Source organism: Cuculus canorus, chromosome 2 (assembly GCF_017976375.1).
Source record: "Cuculus canorus isolate bCucCan1 chromosome 2, bCucCan1.pri, whole genome shotgun sequence".
NCBI classification, from domain to species: Eukaryota; Metazoa; Chordata; class Aves; order Cuculiformes; family Cuculidae; genus Cuculus; species Cuculus canorus.
Genome location: NC_071402.1, coordinates 139460819 through 139475592, shown reverse-complemented (window position 1 = coordinate 139475592; position 14774 = coordinate 139460819). Strand labels below are relative to the sequence as shown.

Genomic DNA, 14774 nt, shown 5'->3' with positions numbered 1-14774 from the left:
AGCAACCAGCACTACTAAGAAAAGGTGACAGGTGATATTAGTAGAAGACTTTCTTCTGAGAAGTATGGAGGCACTAGATCAGGCAGCCTGATCTAGTGGAAGGTGTCCCTGCCTATGCCAGGGCAGTTGGATGATAGTTGAGGTTTCTTCCAAGCCAGCCCATACTGTGATTCTATGATTCTAAATCAGGGGCAGTCTCCAACCAGCCTGTAACTCAGAGGGCCATATAACGTGCTGAATGGATTCATGGGGAGGGATTTTATCTCAAGTAGCAAAGAGGCTCCGTAAACAGGTTCAATATCTAGGTTTAAAAATATAAAATTGGCTCCCCTATCCTGTACTTTGTTCTGTCGATTTTATCCACAACGTTACAAGCAGGACCTCCTAATGTCTCTCAGGAAATTCATCAGGCTTCCTCTATAGAGTATGGACAGAATGCTTTGCAAAGTGTTGCTTTTATGCCTGAAAAAGCAGGGTCTCGATTTGGGCCCTAAACATCAAGTGTTTTCCTGACTTCTGCTGGACCCACACAGACATAATATGACAATTTATGGAGCTAACATAGAGCTGCACAGAACTGTCTGAATACAGTTATTACTAGGTTTCACTTTAGTAAATTTTTTTCAGGGGCAACCATTTTATAGTGATGGGGGAGATGTTTTTCTTACAGAAACTGGCTAGAACTGAAGCCTTCAGACTATTATGAAAAAACACACAGCACATAAAAGCCTGACAACTGCATTCAGAAAAATCCTCCCCAGTTGCCTGGGAGCTCTGCGGGTTCAGAAAAATTGGCAGGCTTATTAGATTTTCCTGCCAGCTTACAGAGCCAGACGTGGATGTCCCCATTTTGCACAGTTCCTTCTAAACACTATGGGCAGTTTATAATCAATAGTGCAGAGCATGAGTTACATAGAAATAATAGATTGCTGCACTAGATTGAGTTTGTGATTGGTAATAAGCAGTGGTGAAGACAAAATCGCAGCCTGCCCTGAGATATTATTAGTCTGTTTTATTCAAATATTGGGTAGTTGAAGAAGATGTACCAAAAATTACTGGAACTCACTCCAGCATGTTCTCTATAGTATAACACAGGGATCAGGTTAACATGGAGCAACTGAAAATGCAAATTTTGTGGACTTATTGACTGCAAGTTAAGAAGATGCATATATAAACAAACCTGAATGTTTAACTTACTTTCAGACTGTTTTAAAACATTTTTGTTACTAGCAATTATCTCAATGCATTATGTTGTGATAGTAAGGGTTAACTTATTTCCCATAAAGCCTCTTCTTCTTGAACAATCCTACATTTATTTTTTGTAATTCCCTTTGTTTAAATAGGAGATTGAAATCATAGCAAATTCTATCCCATAATTTTCATAAAGCTAATATGTGTAGGACTCCCACCATAGATTGTGCTTTTTTAAGCTTTGAATAAGAGCTTAAAGCAAACATTTATCCAGAAATAGATCTTTTTTCCAATGCTTTCATTACCCATACAGCAAAAATAAAATTCTAGTTAAAGTAACGTCTCACTGAGTATACCAAATATAAAATGTTGCTGTTTGATCTTTTCAGATATTGATAGAACAAGTGTGGATAAATGAGAAAGACATCTCATGCATTTAGCTATTCATAAGAACTGTAGCAACACAAACTTTTGAAAATATGTGTTCTCAACACCCCCACCAAAACAAAACAACCCCCTTTCTCTACTATAGCTACACTTACTGATTTTTAATATAGAGGTAAAACTCAGCTATGAGGAAAAAATGGAACCAAACAAAGAGTTTTACTGAGAAACTGTCCCAAATTTAGTTATAGACCAAATTTAGTTATTTGGAACAAATAACAATGACATCACTAGAAATTTGTGCTTGGCAGGTAGTGATAATTGAACAGAATGGAAACACCTAGATAGTTATACTGAAACTGGCTCTGGATTGTGCACTGCTGAGAATGAAGAAACAGAAATCCAGATTTCCAATGCCTCAGAAATAGAAATGAAGTTCACAAGAACAGAAAATAATATTAGAAACCTAGAAGAAGATAGTGACATTTTTAAACAAATCAAACTGATGATCTGAGATCACAAAATACGGTGGAGCTCATTACAGGAAATAAACTGATTTCAATTAAAATGCTATTTTGTAGATTACAACTCTACTAAATTCACCAAAGTCACACAAGTACAGTCAAAGGCAGAGTATGATTTATGCTATATTTTCCCTTTTTTTTTGAGTGAGCAGCAAAAAACCAGAGACGATAAGAAATACTTTGAAGCTCTCTGAAGAAAACATATTAACCTGAAATTGAGAGCCAGCACAAGTCCATAATTCCATACATGTAATAAGCCATTACTGGTTTGAAAAGGCTATTGCTTTGCTGTGTAAGAGAAGAAGCAAGCACAATTATATAAGCATAGCGAGCCAAAAAAACCAAGTTTCACTACCTTCAGAAATAAAAGCCCGAGCAACGTTTACAATTACAGAAATCTGTTTTGTATTAGATTGTGAGTGTTTCCCTTTACGCAAAGGCCATAGAAAAGTGCTTTGCAACAGTGAGTAAACAAACACTAAAGCATGGAGAGAGTAAGATTAATGAACTTCACAATTACAGGGTTGGCAGCTGAAAAGGTCTTTAAGGTATTTAATTATGCAGCCAAACACCGTCAAATGTGGTGAGATAACACATAGCAAACTCAGAGTGAAAGCAGCTTCACACTTTCAATTCCATCTTAGGTTTGAAAGCTTTTGCTGTTGCTTTTCTAGTCTTTCTATTGATACTAACTTTTTTTGCTGATCACCTTATTCTCTGGAGGAACTTCAGCAGACTCAGAATCTTCTGGGCTTCTCTAGTTAAAAGCAAAGATAATAGATCAGTGTTAAGGGGCTCTTCCAGCTGCTGCTATAAATATAGGAAAACACGAAGATAGTGGCTATTTGCACAGGTATCAGAATTATTTGTTGAGCACTGGCAGCATGATTGGTACTGCAGAAACACATAAAAAAGAAACTTCCCTTGCCCACAAAAGCTTAGTCTAACTCAGGTAAGAAGAAAGCCGTTCATAAGCACTGTTGTAACCCAAGAAAATCATGTTCCTGCTTGAATACACAAAAATCTGAGCCAAACACAGAGCTAGAAAGGATATCATAATTGAAATTGTGTCTTTTGCTTTTGCCATGATGGCATGATTGTAGTTTCCTGCTGGTTAAGGAGTCTATTACATCTAAGGATTTCCAAGGGAAAATGGGTAGACGCTGGAGTCTCTTTGTAATTCATGTTCTTTACAGTTACTCTGTGAAAACATAAAACTAAAAAAGATGATCTTAGGTTTCACACTCTTTCAAAATATAGGGTTTTTTTCTTCAGAGTGGTACAGCCCCCAGTGCCTTGCCTCTTGGTCTTTAGTTAGGGCTTTGTCTTGGCACCAGGCATCACTGACTGGGCACATGAGTAGATTCCAATGCAATGAGTGAATATTACCCTTATTTCAAGTGAACAAAGAGACAGCATCTTTGTCCTTATGCTAGAATTAATTTGACGCATCAGCCCTAGTGTTTATTTAACAGAAATTGCAGCTGTGGGGAGAGAAGGGAGGAATCTGTCTCTTCCCCTAGCTCCCTAGGGCTTTTCTTTCTGACTAGAGAAATTATTAGAAATTTTTGCGAGGGTGAGATAAGGCAAAAAACTTGTTTGTTTGAAACTATAAAACCCAAATTCATAATTACTACATTTGGTGGGTTTTTGGGGTCAAAACAAAGCTTTTTAAAGATATTATTGCAGCTAGTGAAGAGAAAACAGCAGCACGAAAGAGTGCTTTATTAGGGACAGCAGTCACCACTCCAAGAAGTATAGCAGAGATTTGTACTGGCTACAAACAGGATATGTTTCTTGGCTGGTATTAGCTTGATTGTGATGTGGGGCACATGCTGTAAAGGCATGCGGAGAGAAGGGAAAGGATATGGTTTTAAAATTCTAGATTTTAAAGGAAAAATAAAAGTCTTTAATTCCCATGATTGCAGTCAGTCATGTGAATTCCAATAATTGTTGCACTTCTCTTATAATATATATTCACATGCCACTTCTTTGAACTCTGAGTCAAAACTGGAAAACTAATCTCTGATCTGAAGGATTTATAAGCTTTTCTTAGTCAACCAATGTTTGTCTTACTATTACTCACATGATTCTGAAAAATTGGCCGGTGTTGTACATACTAGCTAGGCCAGGATAGTTCATGCAAGCTATACATAATTTTAGGGGGATCTTGCATTTGAGAGGAATGACAAGCTCATGCATTATTATAAATAGGAAGCTATGACGAGACTTACAAATTCATAAACATTCTTCACCGTTTGTTCTGCAATCAGTTGAGAGTTTCCCAACTGTGTTTGAGAGATTAGTAGTGGCTCATTGAGGCTCTTACACACCACAACTGCCTTAGTAAGATGGAGTTCACATAGTACAGGATTTCTGGAGATTCTGATTTAAATAAATGGGAAGCTATGTATGTAGGTGCTACATATAAGCTGAAGAGATTCATCGGGAAAGAGAAAAAAGGTCAAAAGGTAAGAGTCAATTCAGTTTGCAAAGATATATCTGTCAGGATACTATCCACAGACCAGTAAAAATTTATGTAATTTCTTATAAGTAAGCACTATTCCCAGATATCCAGCTTTTGCTGCTCTTCAAATCTGTGGAAAAATGCCTAAGTTCAGTCCAAGATTTCATCTGTCCACTAATTATGCATTTAACCCTCACTGCAAAAAGTCCTTAAGTTTTTCCCATGGGAGAGTCTGCATTTACATATGATATGTTTTTGAAAAGAAAGGAGGAGGAAAATCTTCAATTATTTTACCAACAAACGGTAGTCCAGGAAAGGTATTGATACATCAATCTGATACACACAGAAAAGTTATTTTAAATGTCTGTGTTCTAAATCTCTGTAAAATTTCATTATAAACTTAAAATCTAGAGATTCCTGCTAATCATTTCATGTAATAAAGGATAAATCAATAAAGACTTAAAAATAATAATACTGATTTATTACATTAATTTGGTTCAATTTTTGAGGAAAAGAGAAAGAAGGACATAAAATTAGGGAAGTATGTCATACTGGTAACCTACCAACTGTATGGTTGAAGTAGATTTGCCTCTGCCTGAATGTTCATTTAATTCAGATTCCACTGGAAGATCATGGGAATGTCCCCAGTGCCCATTAACTAAAGAAAGGCCCTGATGAATGAAGATGCTTTGCAATTAGTTCTCAAATCAAATGAACATAGGTGCAGTCTTTCTCAGCCTTTTGTGAAAGTTTTGCATTTATAAAAATTATTTTTCTCAAAACAAAACCTATTGAAAAAGGCTGTTGGTTGACATGAACATTTCATAATGCTTATTTTGTTAAAAAACCCTGAAAAGTGAACCAGATAAATCAGTGACAACCATACTAATTTGAAAAAACTTATTTTTTTTTTTAATGATGATTAAAATTTGAAGCTGAGATAGATATAAACGTTAACTGTTAGAATTCATCTAGTTCTCAGTAGGACAAGTTTAAAAATTTGTGGAGTGATGACAAAGTCCTTCTCTCCAGATAAATAACAAAGAGGACTGCAGACAACAAACAAAATATCACCATCATCCAAATAGTCTCATTCAATTACCCTCACATAATAGTCATATGGCTGACTCAAAGACAGTGGGAATTGGGACTCGTTGCTGTGCATCTAAATCAGGCCAGTCATTAACCACTCTGTAAAACAGAATAAGCAAATGCTTAGCTTTCTTAAATGACTTTAAGATAGCCTCTCATGCTGAGAGACTTAATGAGCCATCACACTTTGTGTTACATTATATCCTTGGGCATAATCATATTTTCAGAGACCAGCCACACTGAAACAGAGTAATAGAATTACTATAAGCATGGCAGTAAGCAAGGAGATATTTTTAATATAAGAGAGGGTTCTACTGACCACAACATAAATATGAGGTTTTCAAATCTATTGGGATAGGGGTCAAAAACAATCTAGAAATGTTAAGATATCATTCTTTACAATACCTTGTACTTAAATCTACGTCTTCATCCTCCTCAAACACAACCTAAACAACTGACATTGCTATTTCATTTGGATACATACTCTTCACTTCCTCCAGTCCTAGTCATGAAAGTATGCTTATAGAACACATTCAATTGACTGTTTCCTTCTTGAGTAATAAAAATATGGGACATATTTATGAAGCACACAATATCCATACAGCACAGCAAAATACAAACTGAAGGTCAATCTGGTCAGAGCACTTTGCAAAGCAGTTTATAAGGCTTCATTTAATTCATACCTATGATAATTATTTTCCCTATTCATTTTAACATTTTGTGCACTGTAAAATCTCAAAATAAATGAGATTTGTTAAAAGATAAATTGTGTGAGTTTTACCTGGTCACGTGGTGTTACCAAAAGAAAGAAACACTTTTCTATTAAAAAAAATCCATGAATTCCTCCAATTATTCCCAGAAGTTTCCAAATGTATTCTTTCCCCTCATAGAAATGTTCTACCTCTTGTGCTTCATGATTATGTAAACCAAGAGTCTAAAATAAAGAGATAAATCAAAAAAGTTAAAAATGGCAATGTTTAGAGCAATCAATTATGTGTTCATGCAATTTTTTCTCAGAATTTTCTTTTGCTCTCTCTTTCAAATTTAAATTGTATTTCAAGCTAATCAACTGAGAGTAATAGATAGATGAAATTAATTATTAAGAGCTTCTGTTACACTTCATCATCTTTCAGCGTTTAACATGAGTTTTAGAGACAATTTTATTAAATTACCTTTTAATATATATCTGGTTTTAGTTTGGGGTTTTTTTGGAGTAAATTGATCTTTACAGTCTAAAAAGTTACTTACATCATCTTCAGATGTAAATTTAATATAAAAAATAATCCATAAAGCTTTCTGATGGTGAGTGTGCTTCCATTTTTTCCCCAGTGGTGCAGCATGGTAAGCCCTCCTTTGCTCTGAAAGTGGGCATTTTGAAGGCTACTCAATACATCACTTAAAACTGGTGAAGGAAAATACTTTCACACTCAAAATGTGTTCTTAAAGAAACACATTTTTCTGACAGTCACTAAGAATTGCTCTCCTTAAACCAATCTCCCAGTTCTGCTTCTAGAAATCATGCATTCAACACAAAGAATATTTTGACCAGAAACTCAAGTGAAGGTGTGAAGCTTCCTTCCAATAACCAGTTGTAGTCTACTCAGAATAGTCATATCATATCATATCATATCATATCAGAGGAAAATGAGTCAAAAATAAATGAATACACAATGGAAAATTTGGTTCTGTTTTATACACTAACCTATTCTTAAAAATTATTTTATTAATTTAGGAAAAAATCATAGCATTTGATTTATTACAGTTCTAAGCAGCAGGATTAATTAGGCTAATTGCACTGGTTCTGTGGAACAATATGTGGAGGGGACTGTGGATGCTTTATACAATGTTTGAACAATTTCTCCTAAAATGTGTTACAGAATCCGCCTCATGAAAGAATACACATCTAGAACCTGGCTTGCATAGGACTTGTGGATTTTCTGAAAAGCTTTTGTGAAAATAGGAATCTTATTTTCTCTGAATTAATTATTTGTTGATTTCTGAGTATTAAAACTTGGGATCTTTCTCAACCACAGAGCGCAAGTGTAATGGGAATGCTGAGTAGTTGGTTCACAGATTTCATGGGAAGCTTTATTTTAAAGAGATGAGCATTAGCCAGGTTGAAATGAAATTTTTCTGTGTATGTGTGTACACATATCAATCAGCATTTTAAAAACATGAAAGCGTGTATTTCCTACCTGAGGAATAAGGTGTAGCAATGCATCTCCAGAAAGGGTCCCAACAGCCAAACCGACAAACAGCTGTAAAATGAGCGTATAGGTTTCTTGACAGGAGTTAAATAAAATGAGGGTTGTACCAAACATAGATCCAATAGTAATAAGCAAAACAGCAACAGTGCTGTAACCATATTCTGCAGGGAAAAACAAATGAAACAAAACAAAGGCACCTTTAATAATTCCTTGTTTATATTTGTGTTTGAGTATTTAATTTCTATTTGTATTTGGTTTTGAGGCTATGTTTTGCCATCTCTGTGTACAAACACACAGAGAAATGATTCATTGTGCCACACAGATTTTTTTTAGTCATGTGTGACACAGATGAAAGAATTGGAAGCCTAGAAAACCATTTGTTTTTTAAGGCTTTACAGGTAATACAGTCAAATGCTTCCAAATTACAGACCTTAAAGAGCTAAACAGACTGTGACTGTACAGATTAGAGACACTCAGAGCAGCACAGTGAATGCTGGCCTGCAACTGTTTCCTTCCTTTCTTAATAGATTTATGCTTGCTATTCTGTGTTTTCACATACTACACCTGTGTGTCTTTACAGTCAACACTAAATTGTTAACTAAATCATATTCAATAAACAAACCAAGGCCTAAGACCTCAGATAAATGTAGGCATCTAATTGATTTTCTAAACATAAACTTTTTGGTCCAAATTATATTTACAAATGTGCTGTGGATATCCACTTCTTTAATTAGTACATCAGGATCACCCAACTATTTTTCCCAGGTTCCCAGGATTTTTGGAAGGTTATTCTTACACTTCTTTGACCTTAAATGCTGCTCATATTTCTAACCTTTTGCACAACATGAATCCTGATTAATCTGTATAAAAGTCTTATGATGGAGGTAGAATGCTGATGACAAACAGACATAAAGGAACTAATGCCAAAATATTTTAAAGTATTACTTAATGTTTCACACTTTAATAGCACGGCAAGTGCTCAGCACCTCATAAAATCAGACAGTAAATTTCACGGACTGCGCATCCAAGTACAAGGGTATAGTAGATACTTAGCAAAAGTCAGGCCTTGGTGACTTGGCCAAAACAGCACGGCTTTTCAGTAAAACAGAACTGAGAATAAAATTAATGAGCCTATGCTCAAGTCACTAGGTCACACATAGGTCAAACATGAAGTCCTTTGTCTTCCTCAAGCTGTCAGAAGTGTCCCTGTGGTCATGGAAACCTTCATTTGCCAAAAAGCACAGGAAAAGGGCTGCAGAAAGGGCTTTTATTAATTCCATTCTGTGTTTGTACAGTTCAGCTTTTCTCATCTATGCAGATCTCTCACCTTTATGAGATCACTAAAATGTCATTGATTAGGCTGATGGCCTTGGACTTGGGAGAATCTCATTCAACTGTGAGTTTGCCATGAACTTTGTATATGACCTGGGTAAATTCCTTTCTTTCTTTGTCCCTTGATTTCCCATCTGAAAAATAGGCATATCCATGTAGCACAGAAAAGATAAAAGCAAGAGAGATAAGACGAGAGATAACATAAGAAAGAAAGACTCTGCCTTCTGGGGAGCTATAATGATTCCTCCTATTCTGTATGTTTCTTTCTCCTATAACCATTCTTTGGGATATCCATGAGTATCCTTCCATTCCCTTGTCTAACATGTTTTTTTTTAATTCACACACATAGTTCAATTAATCTGTGCACGATGGACTGAGAGCTCAGCTCATTCCCACAAGCTGCTTAACATCTGTGGGTTAAAGTACAGACGGATTTTGAAGATGGAAAGTGCTGTTCCATAAGGATCTTTGGCCAGCAGGATGTGGGAAAGTTTACTAATTCCTAAAAGATCTAGTCATGTAGATACTAGAGCAAAGGTATTGAAGGCATCAATTTATAGCCCAAAAGTGCTGCTCTAGATGCAGGTGATTATGGTTAGATGCCCGCTCCTTTTTGCTCATTCCCAGTTCCCAAATCCCCAAACAGAAATTAATGCTTCCTGTAACACACTTATGTTTGTAACCAATTTCCAGCCATTACTGGTTTAAAGTAAAAGTAAAAGCAGGAAACATACTAAGAAGTTCTTAGGTCAGATCAGATTCAGAGTTTTTATTGGTAGGGTGGACTAGGGATTGGTTGCAAAAGAAGTTGATTCAGCAGAACAGATGGGGTAGAAATTCTTGGAAGCAGTGGCATATGAGGGCTACAACTGCAACAGCCTGAGGCAATCTGGTTAAACTCTAGCTCAGTTCTTGTTGCAGTTCTATCACACAAGTCCTGCTGCCTATGTGAGTAGTTTTCTGGTTGTTTTTCTTCCCACAATAGTATCCCCAAAACTTCTCTGCTGTAAAATAATGCAACATGATAAAACAACAATATTCAGACAGAACTTTTCTATATCAAGCGTTTCCCATATCATGGTATAAAATGCCAGGTAACATAACCTTGAAGTTGCATGTAAGAGCAACGTGATGATTTCAGTATAAACTTGTCGGAAATTTCACAAAAAAACATCATTACTGCCCAGCAATCCACTAATGAGGACCTATCATGGATCACCTGCTGCCTTCATCAAGCAGTCCTCTAAGAAATGAAGAAAATAAAGCTTAAAATCTTACACGTTGAAATAGAATTCTGTCTAATATAGAAGAGTGATCATTGAATCCCCTCATTTCTCAATATAGTACTATTATCTGAAATGTAAGATATGAAATGATAGAGTGCATAAATTATAGAGTGTATAAATCTCATCGAGTTTTGGTTTAAGTTTATCAATGAATGAAATGTCTAAAGAATTTAAGCCCTTTGTCTGAGCATTCATAATATTTTACTGATAACAATTTGACTCACTTTCCAAAACTGTTGCTGGAAGTTTTGTCTGCTTGAATTGAGGAAGCTGACATGAACAACTTAATAGTTGCTGAATAATAGCCGGACTGATTTGCTTGAAGTGTTCCTTAGAAATGGAGGAAGAACCATTTTTTAAAAATATCGTCACAAGTTCATTGGCAGAGAAACAGACCTATGTAGAAAAGTATATACAGTTACCGATTACTTTGCATATACCTGCATTTAATGCTGAAGTTAAATATGAAATCTTAGAAGAACACAGGGTTATACAATGTAGTAAAACCTTGTTTTCCATATACTCTTTTGTGGTTAAATTACTTTAATTAATTCAGTTACTTCTAATTCTTGCCTCTCCCCAATTATACTACTATACAGTTCAGAAATTTCAGACTCTTTGGGATGAAGTAGCACAATTTCTACTGAAGCTTGTTAATAACTTGAGGATCTGACATAATAATATCTCAAAATATTTTATTATCATAGGTGCTAACAAAAACATTTTAATGCTAACATTGATCATATTCTTAGCTATTAATGTAAAACTGTATTAATAGCAATAATACTGTCATTACTGTAAGACACTGCTTGTATCAAGGCACTACTGAAATTTGTCCTTGTACTGTGTCTTTATTAAGACTTGGAGCTAAGCTGTTTTTTTTAAAACTATTTTAACAACTGTATGTCACTTTAAGGTCAACAAACTAGATGCTGTAAAGTCTAAATTTGGTCTAAAGATAATTTAATAATTGCATTAATAGAGGTACTTAAGAATTTCAACTACTTTTGTTCTGTTAGAAACATCATTCTCAAAAAAAACCAAGGAACTTTTCTTGGTAACATTTATATTTTGAGAAATTTTCAAGAAGAATGTGTTTTTCATCTCCAGGATGAAAACTATAGTAAAAATATGAGCAGTTGGCATTAGAACAGTTCTAGTGGCAATTTCTGTAAGAACTTTTTAAAAAAGTCATCCAGATAAAAAATGCTCTTAATTAAAAGTAGAATCTTCATTTTTTTATTTGATCTGATTAGCAGTGATTCAATTAAAAAATAAATATTTGATTATTTAATTTAAATTAGTCCTCATCTGAGAATCAAGGGATTTATAGATATTCTTTTCCTAATCACTGAAACTTGGGGTTTTATTGAAAGCAAATTGCTATCTAAATAAAAAAGTTGTAATTATAATTACTTTTATATAACCTAATTAAACCCCCAAATCTTCATGCCTTTTTTTAATCTATTAGTAAAGTAAAATGTGCATTGTAGCTCACTAAGAATCCATATGAATTGAGCACTGATAAATTTTTTCTGAATTCAAGTCTTCAGGATAACAGGTGATCTTGCCACCTGGATCTAGTCTGTTCTGCTTCCAAGAGGAGAGCATGAAGATGGTTCAGGAGCTACCATACTGGAAAAGACCTTCAGTTTGCCTGTTCTAGAGTCTAGAAGTAGGGAACACTGACAAGTAGTATCAAGCTGGAAGTTTGGCTTGTGGATGGCTGTGAGCAGCGCTCTTTCATCAGTGAACTGAGTGATGGAACAGAGCTCACCATATCATATTCACAGATAAAATCCAGCTGGAACAAGTAGTCAACATATTGAAAGGCATGGTTGCTATTTAGAGGAACCTCCACAAGCCAAAAAAATGGGCTGTCAAGACCTTCATGAGAATCATTATAAAAATTTTATTGTGCTTCCAATGGAATAATCACATGCATCAATAAAGGCTAGGAAAAACTGACTGGAAGGTAGCTTTACAGGAAAAGTCCTGGGGATCCTGACAAACAACTTGAACATGAGTTACCAGTGTGCCCTTGTGACAAAGAAGGCTAACTGCGTACTAGGCTGCATAAGTAAGAACGTACCCAGCAGTTTACAGATAAAGGTTATTGCCCTCCCCTCAGGACACGAGTCCACATCTGGACTATATTCAGCTATATAACCAGCCGCACAAGAAAGACACTGGCAAACTGTGGCAAGTCCAAGAAAGGCCACCAAGAAAGCTAGGAAACTGAAGTATGTCATGTACAGGGAGAGGCTGAGGGATTTGGGTTTGTTCGGTTTGGAGAAGAAAAGTGTTGGGTGGTATCTTAAGTCTTCGTTATCTGATGGGGGTTATAGGGAAAATAGAGCCAGAACCTTCTTAGAGGTGTAGAGCAAAAGGATGAGAGACAAGAGGTATTGCATCAGGGAAAACTCCAACTTGCAGCTATAAATATGAGGGCAATAAAGCTCTGGCAACTGGTTTCCCAAAGATTGTGGAATCTCCATCTTCGGAGACATTCATAATTCAACTGAATGTGGTCCTGTGAAACTTGATCTGACTTCGATGTTAGCCCAGTTTTGAGGAGTAGGATAGACAAGATGAAGTGCAGAATTACTGTGAACCTAAATTCTGATGTTATTAGAATCGATGTTAGATAGGTGTTATTATCAAGAATTTTAAATGAAAAAGCAACATCTGATCTGGAAAACAAACTGCCTACGCTGTCACATAAAAAGAATAATTCTTAATGCTTATTTATTAAAATGTCCTTGTAAGTCTCGAGGCATGAGGACCTGCACCTTTTCCTGTTGCAAGCCCTAGCCGTTTAAGATTTTTAACATAGGGAGGCAAAGGAATACACTCCATTAGTAAACCAGCTATGTGTGTACTTTCTAGAGGATGATACTGAAGAAACAAATCAAATTTGCATATTCTGATATGAAAAACTGCATGGATGGATGGATGGATGGATGGATGGATGATTTGGATTTCCAAGTCCACATTTCTTTATTGAGGACTAATAAATGAAGACATACATATTGTGACATAGTTTAATGGAATTAATATTATTGCTTTTATTAGATCATCTACTACTTATTTGCCTTAGATGCATTTTTTAAATCAGTAGTGACAATGATGATTTAAAAAGAAAGTAGTGATCTTTTCACTGTGATAATGTTTCAAAATATAATTCCTCTCTAAAAAATCCAATTACAGATCTTGATGTAGTTAGCAAACAAAAGTCGTAAACAAGTCAGTGCCTCATATGTAGCAGCATCTGTTATTAATGAAGCACAACGGCTATCATAGATATGTGCAGAAAGCAGGAGACAAAATTAGCAACACAACACTGAAACACGAAGCCTTCTAATAAAATGATATGTCAAAGAAAATAGACATTGCTAGAAAGGAGAGGAATGAAATAAACCCAGCAAACTAGAAACTAACACAGAAGAGAAATTATCTTCTCTCCAAATGTATCTTTGTGATGTTTTTTTATCTGTGTAGAACATTTGGCTCTCAGTTTGACTCCCAAGCCTCAGATAACTCCCTTCCACACTTATCTTTTGAGTTAGAGACAGTCTCAGAAGTTCAAGAATCCAAAAGATGTCTTACGAACTCTGTCCCTCATAATTTAAAATCAAGATGAAACACATTGAAAATGACCTTCATTTAAAATGATTTTGAGACTTATTAAATGCCTCATATTAAATGCCTCATAATGCTGATCAGCATGACTCTGTGGTCAGTTGGAAGGAAATAAACATACTGATAGATTATGTATTCCAAATGCAGTAAAATTACAGAAATAAATATCGATGTGGCATTTAACCAGATGGCATTCCTCTCAGTTCCACAACATGAAATGACCACACAGCAAAAGTCAATTGCATATCTCTTGTTCTCCTAAATGGAGAGGAAATATTGCCTCTGAGTTAACTTCAATTGTAAAGAAATGAAAACAATAGAAACACATTCTTTGAAGTATATATTTCAAATATATATGTCAAAATACATAGAAAGTATGTACTTGGAAGTCTCCTTTTTTTCCTAAGGAATGTATTCCAATCTAAATTCTGTTATTATTTTAATCATTGTTATAAACACAATTTATTTATTTTTAAAACTTTATAACAAGGATAAAATCACCTGCAATGAACCACTGTCCTTCAAAGCCCTTAAAGAGGGTATGGGATAGTAACTAAAGTTCTGTCTTACAGACTCTATACTCTCTAAAGAAGGATTCTGGACTCAAGCGATGGGATGGCTATTAAGAATGCCTGGAAATGCCCAATTT

General features: G+C 35.3%; 1 protein-coding gene across 5 annotated transcripts in view; it reads right to left on the bottom strand.

The window, feature by feature from the left end:
- The window catches only part of SLC39A12 (solute carrier family 39 member 12), a 50999-nt gene that overhangs the window by 25314 nt on the left and 10911 nt on the right, over positions 1-14774 (bottom strand). For 4 of the 5 annotated variants that reach the window (XM_054057349.1, XM_054057353.1, XM_054057351.1 and 1 more), the window contains 5 exons: positions 10708-10879; positions 7854-8026; positions 6440-6592; positions 5130-5237; positions 2793-2856 (listed from right to left, as the gene is read on the bottom strand). In XM_054057349.1, coding sequence (XP_053913324.1) covers positions 2793-2856; positions 5130-5237; positions 6440-6592; positions 7854-8026; positions 10708-10879 — 670 coding nt within the window. The remainder of the gene's footprint in view (positions 1-2792; positions 2857-5129; positions 5238-6439; positions 6593-7853; positions 8027-10707; positions 10880-14774) is intronic. The other variant, XM_054057350.1, reaches the window with a different exon arrangement.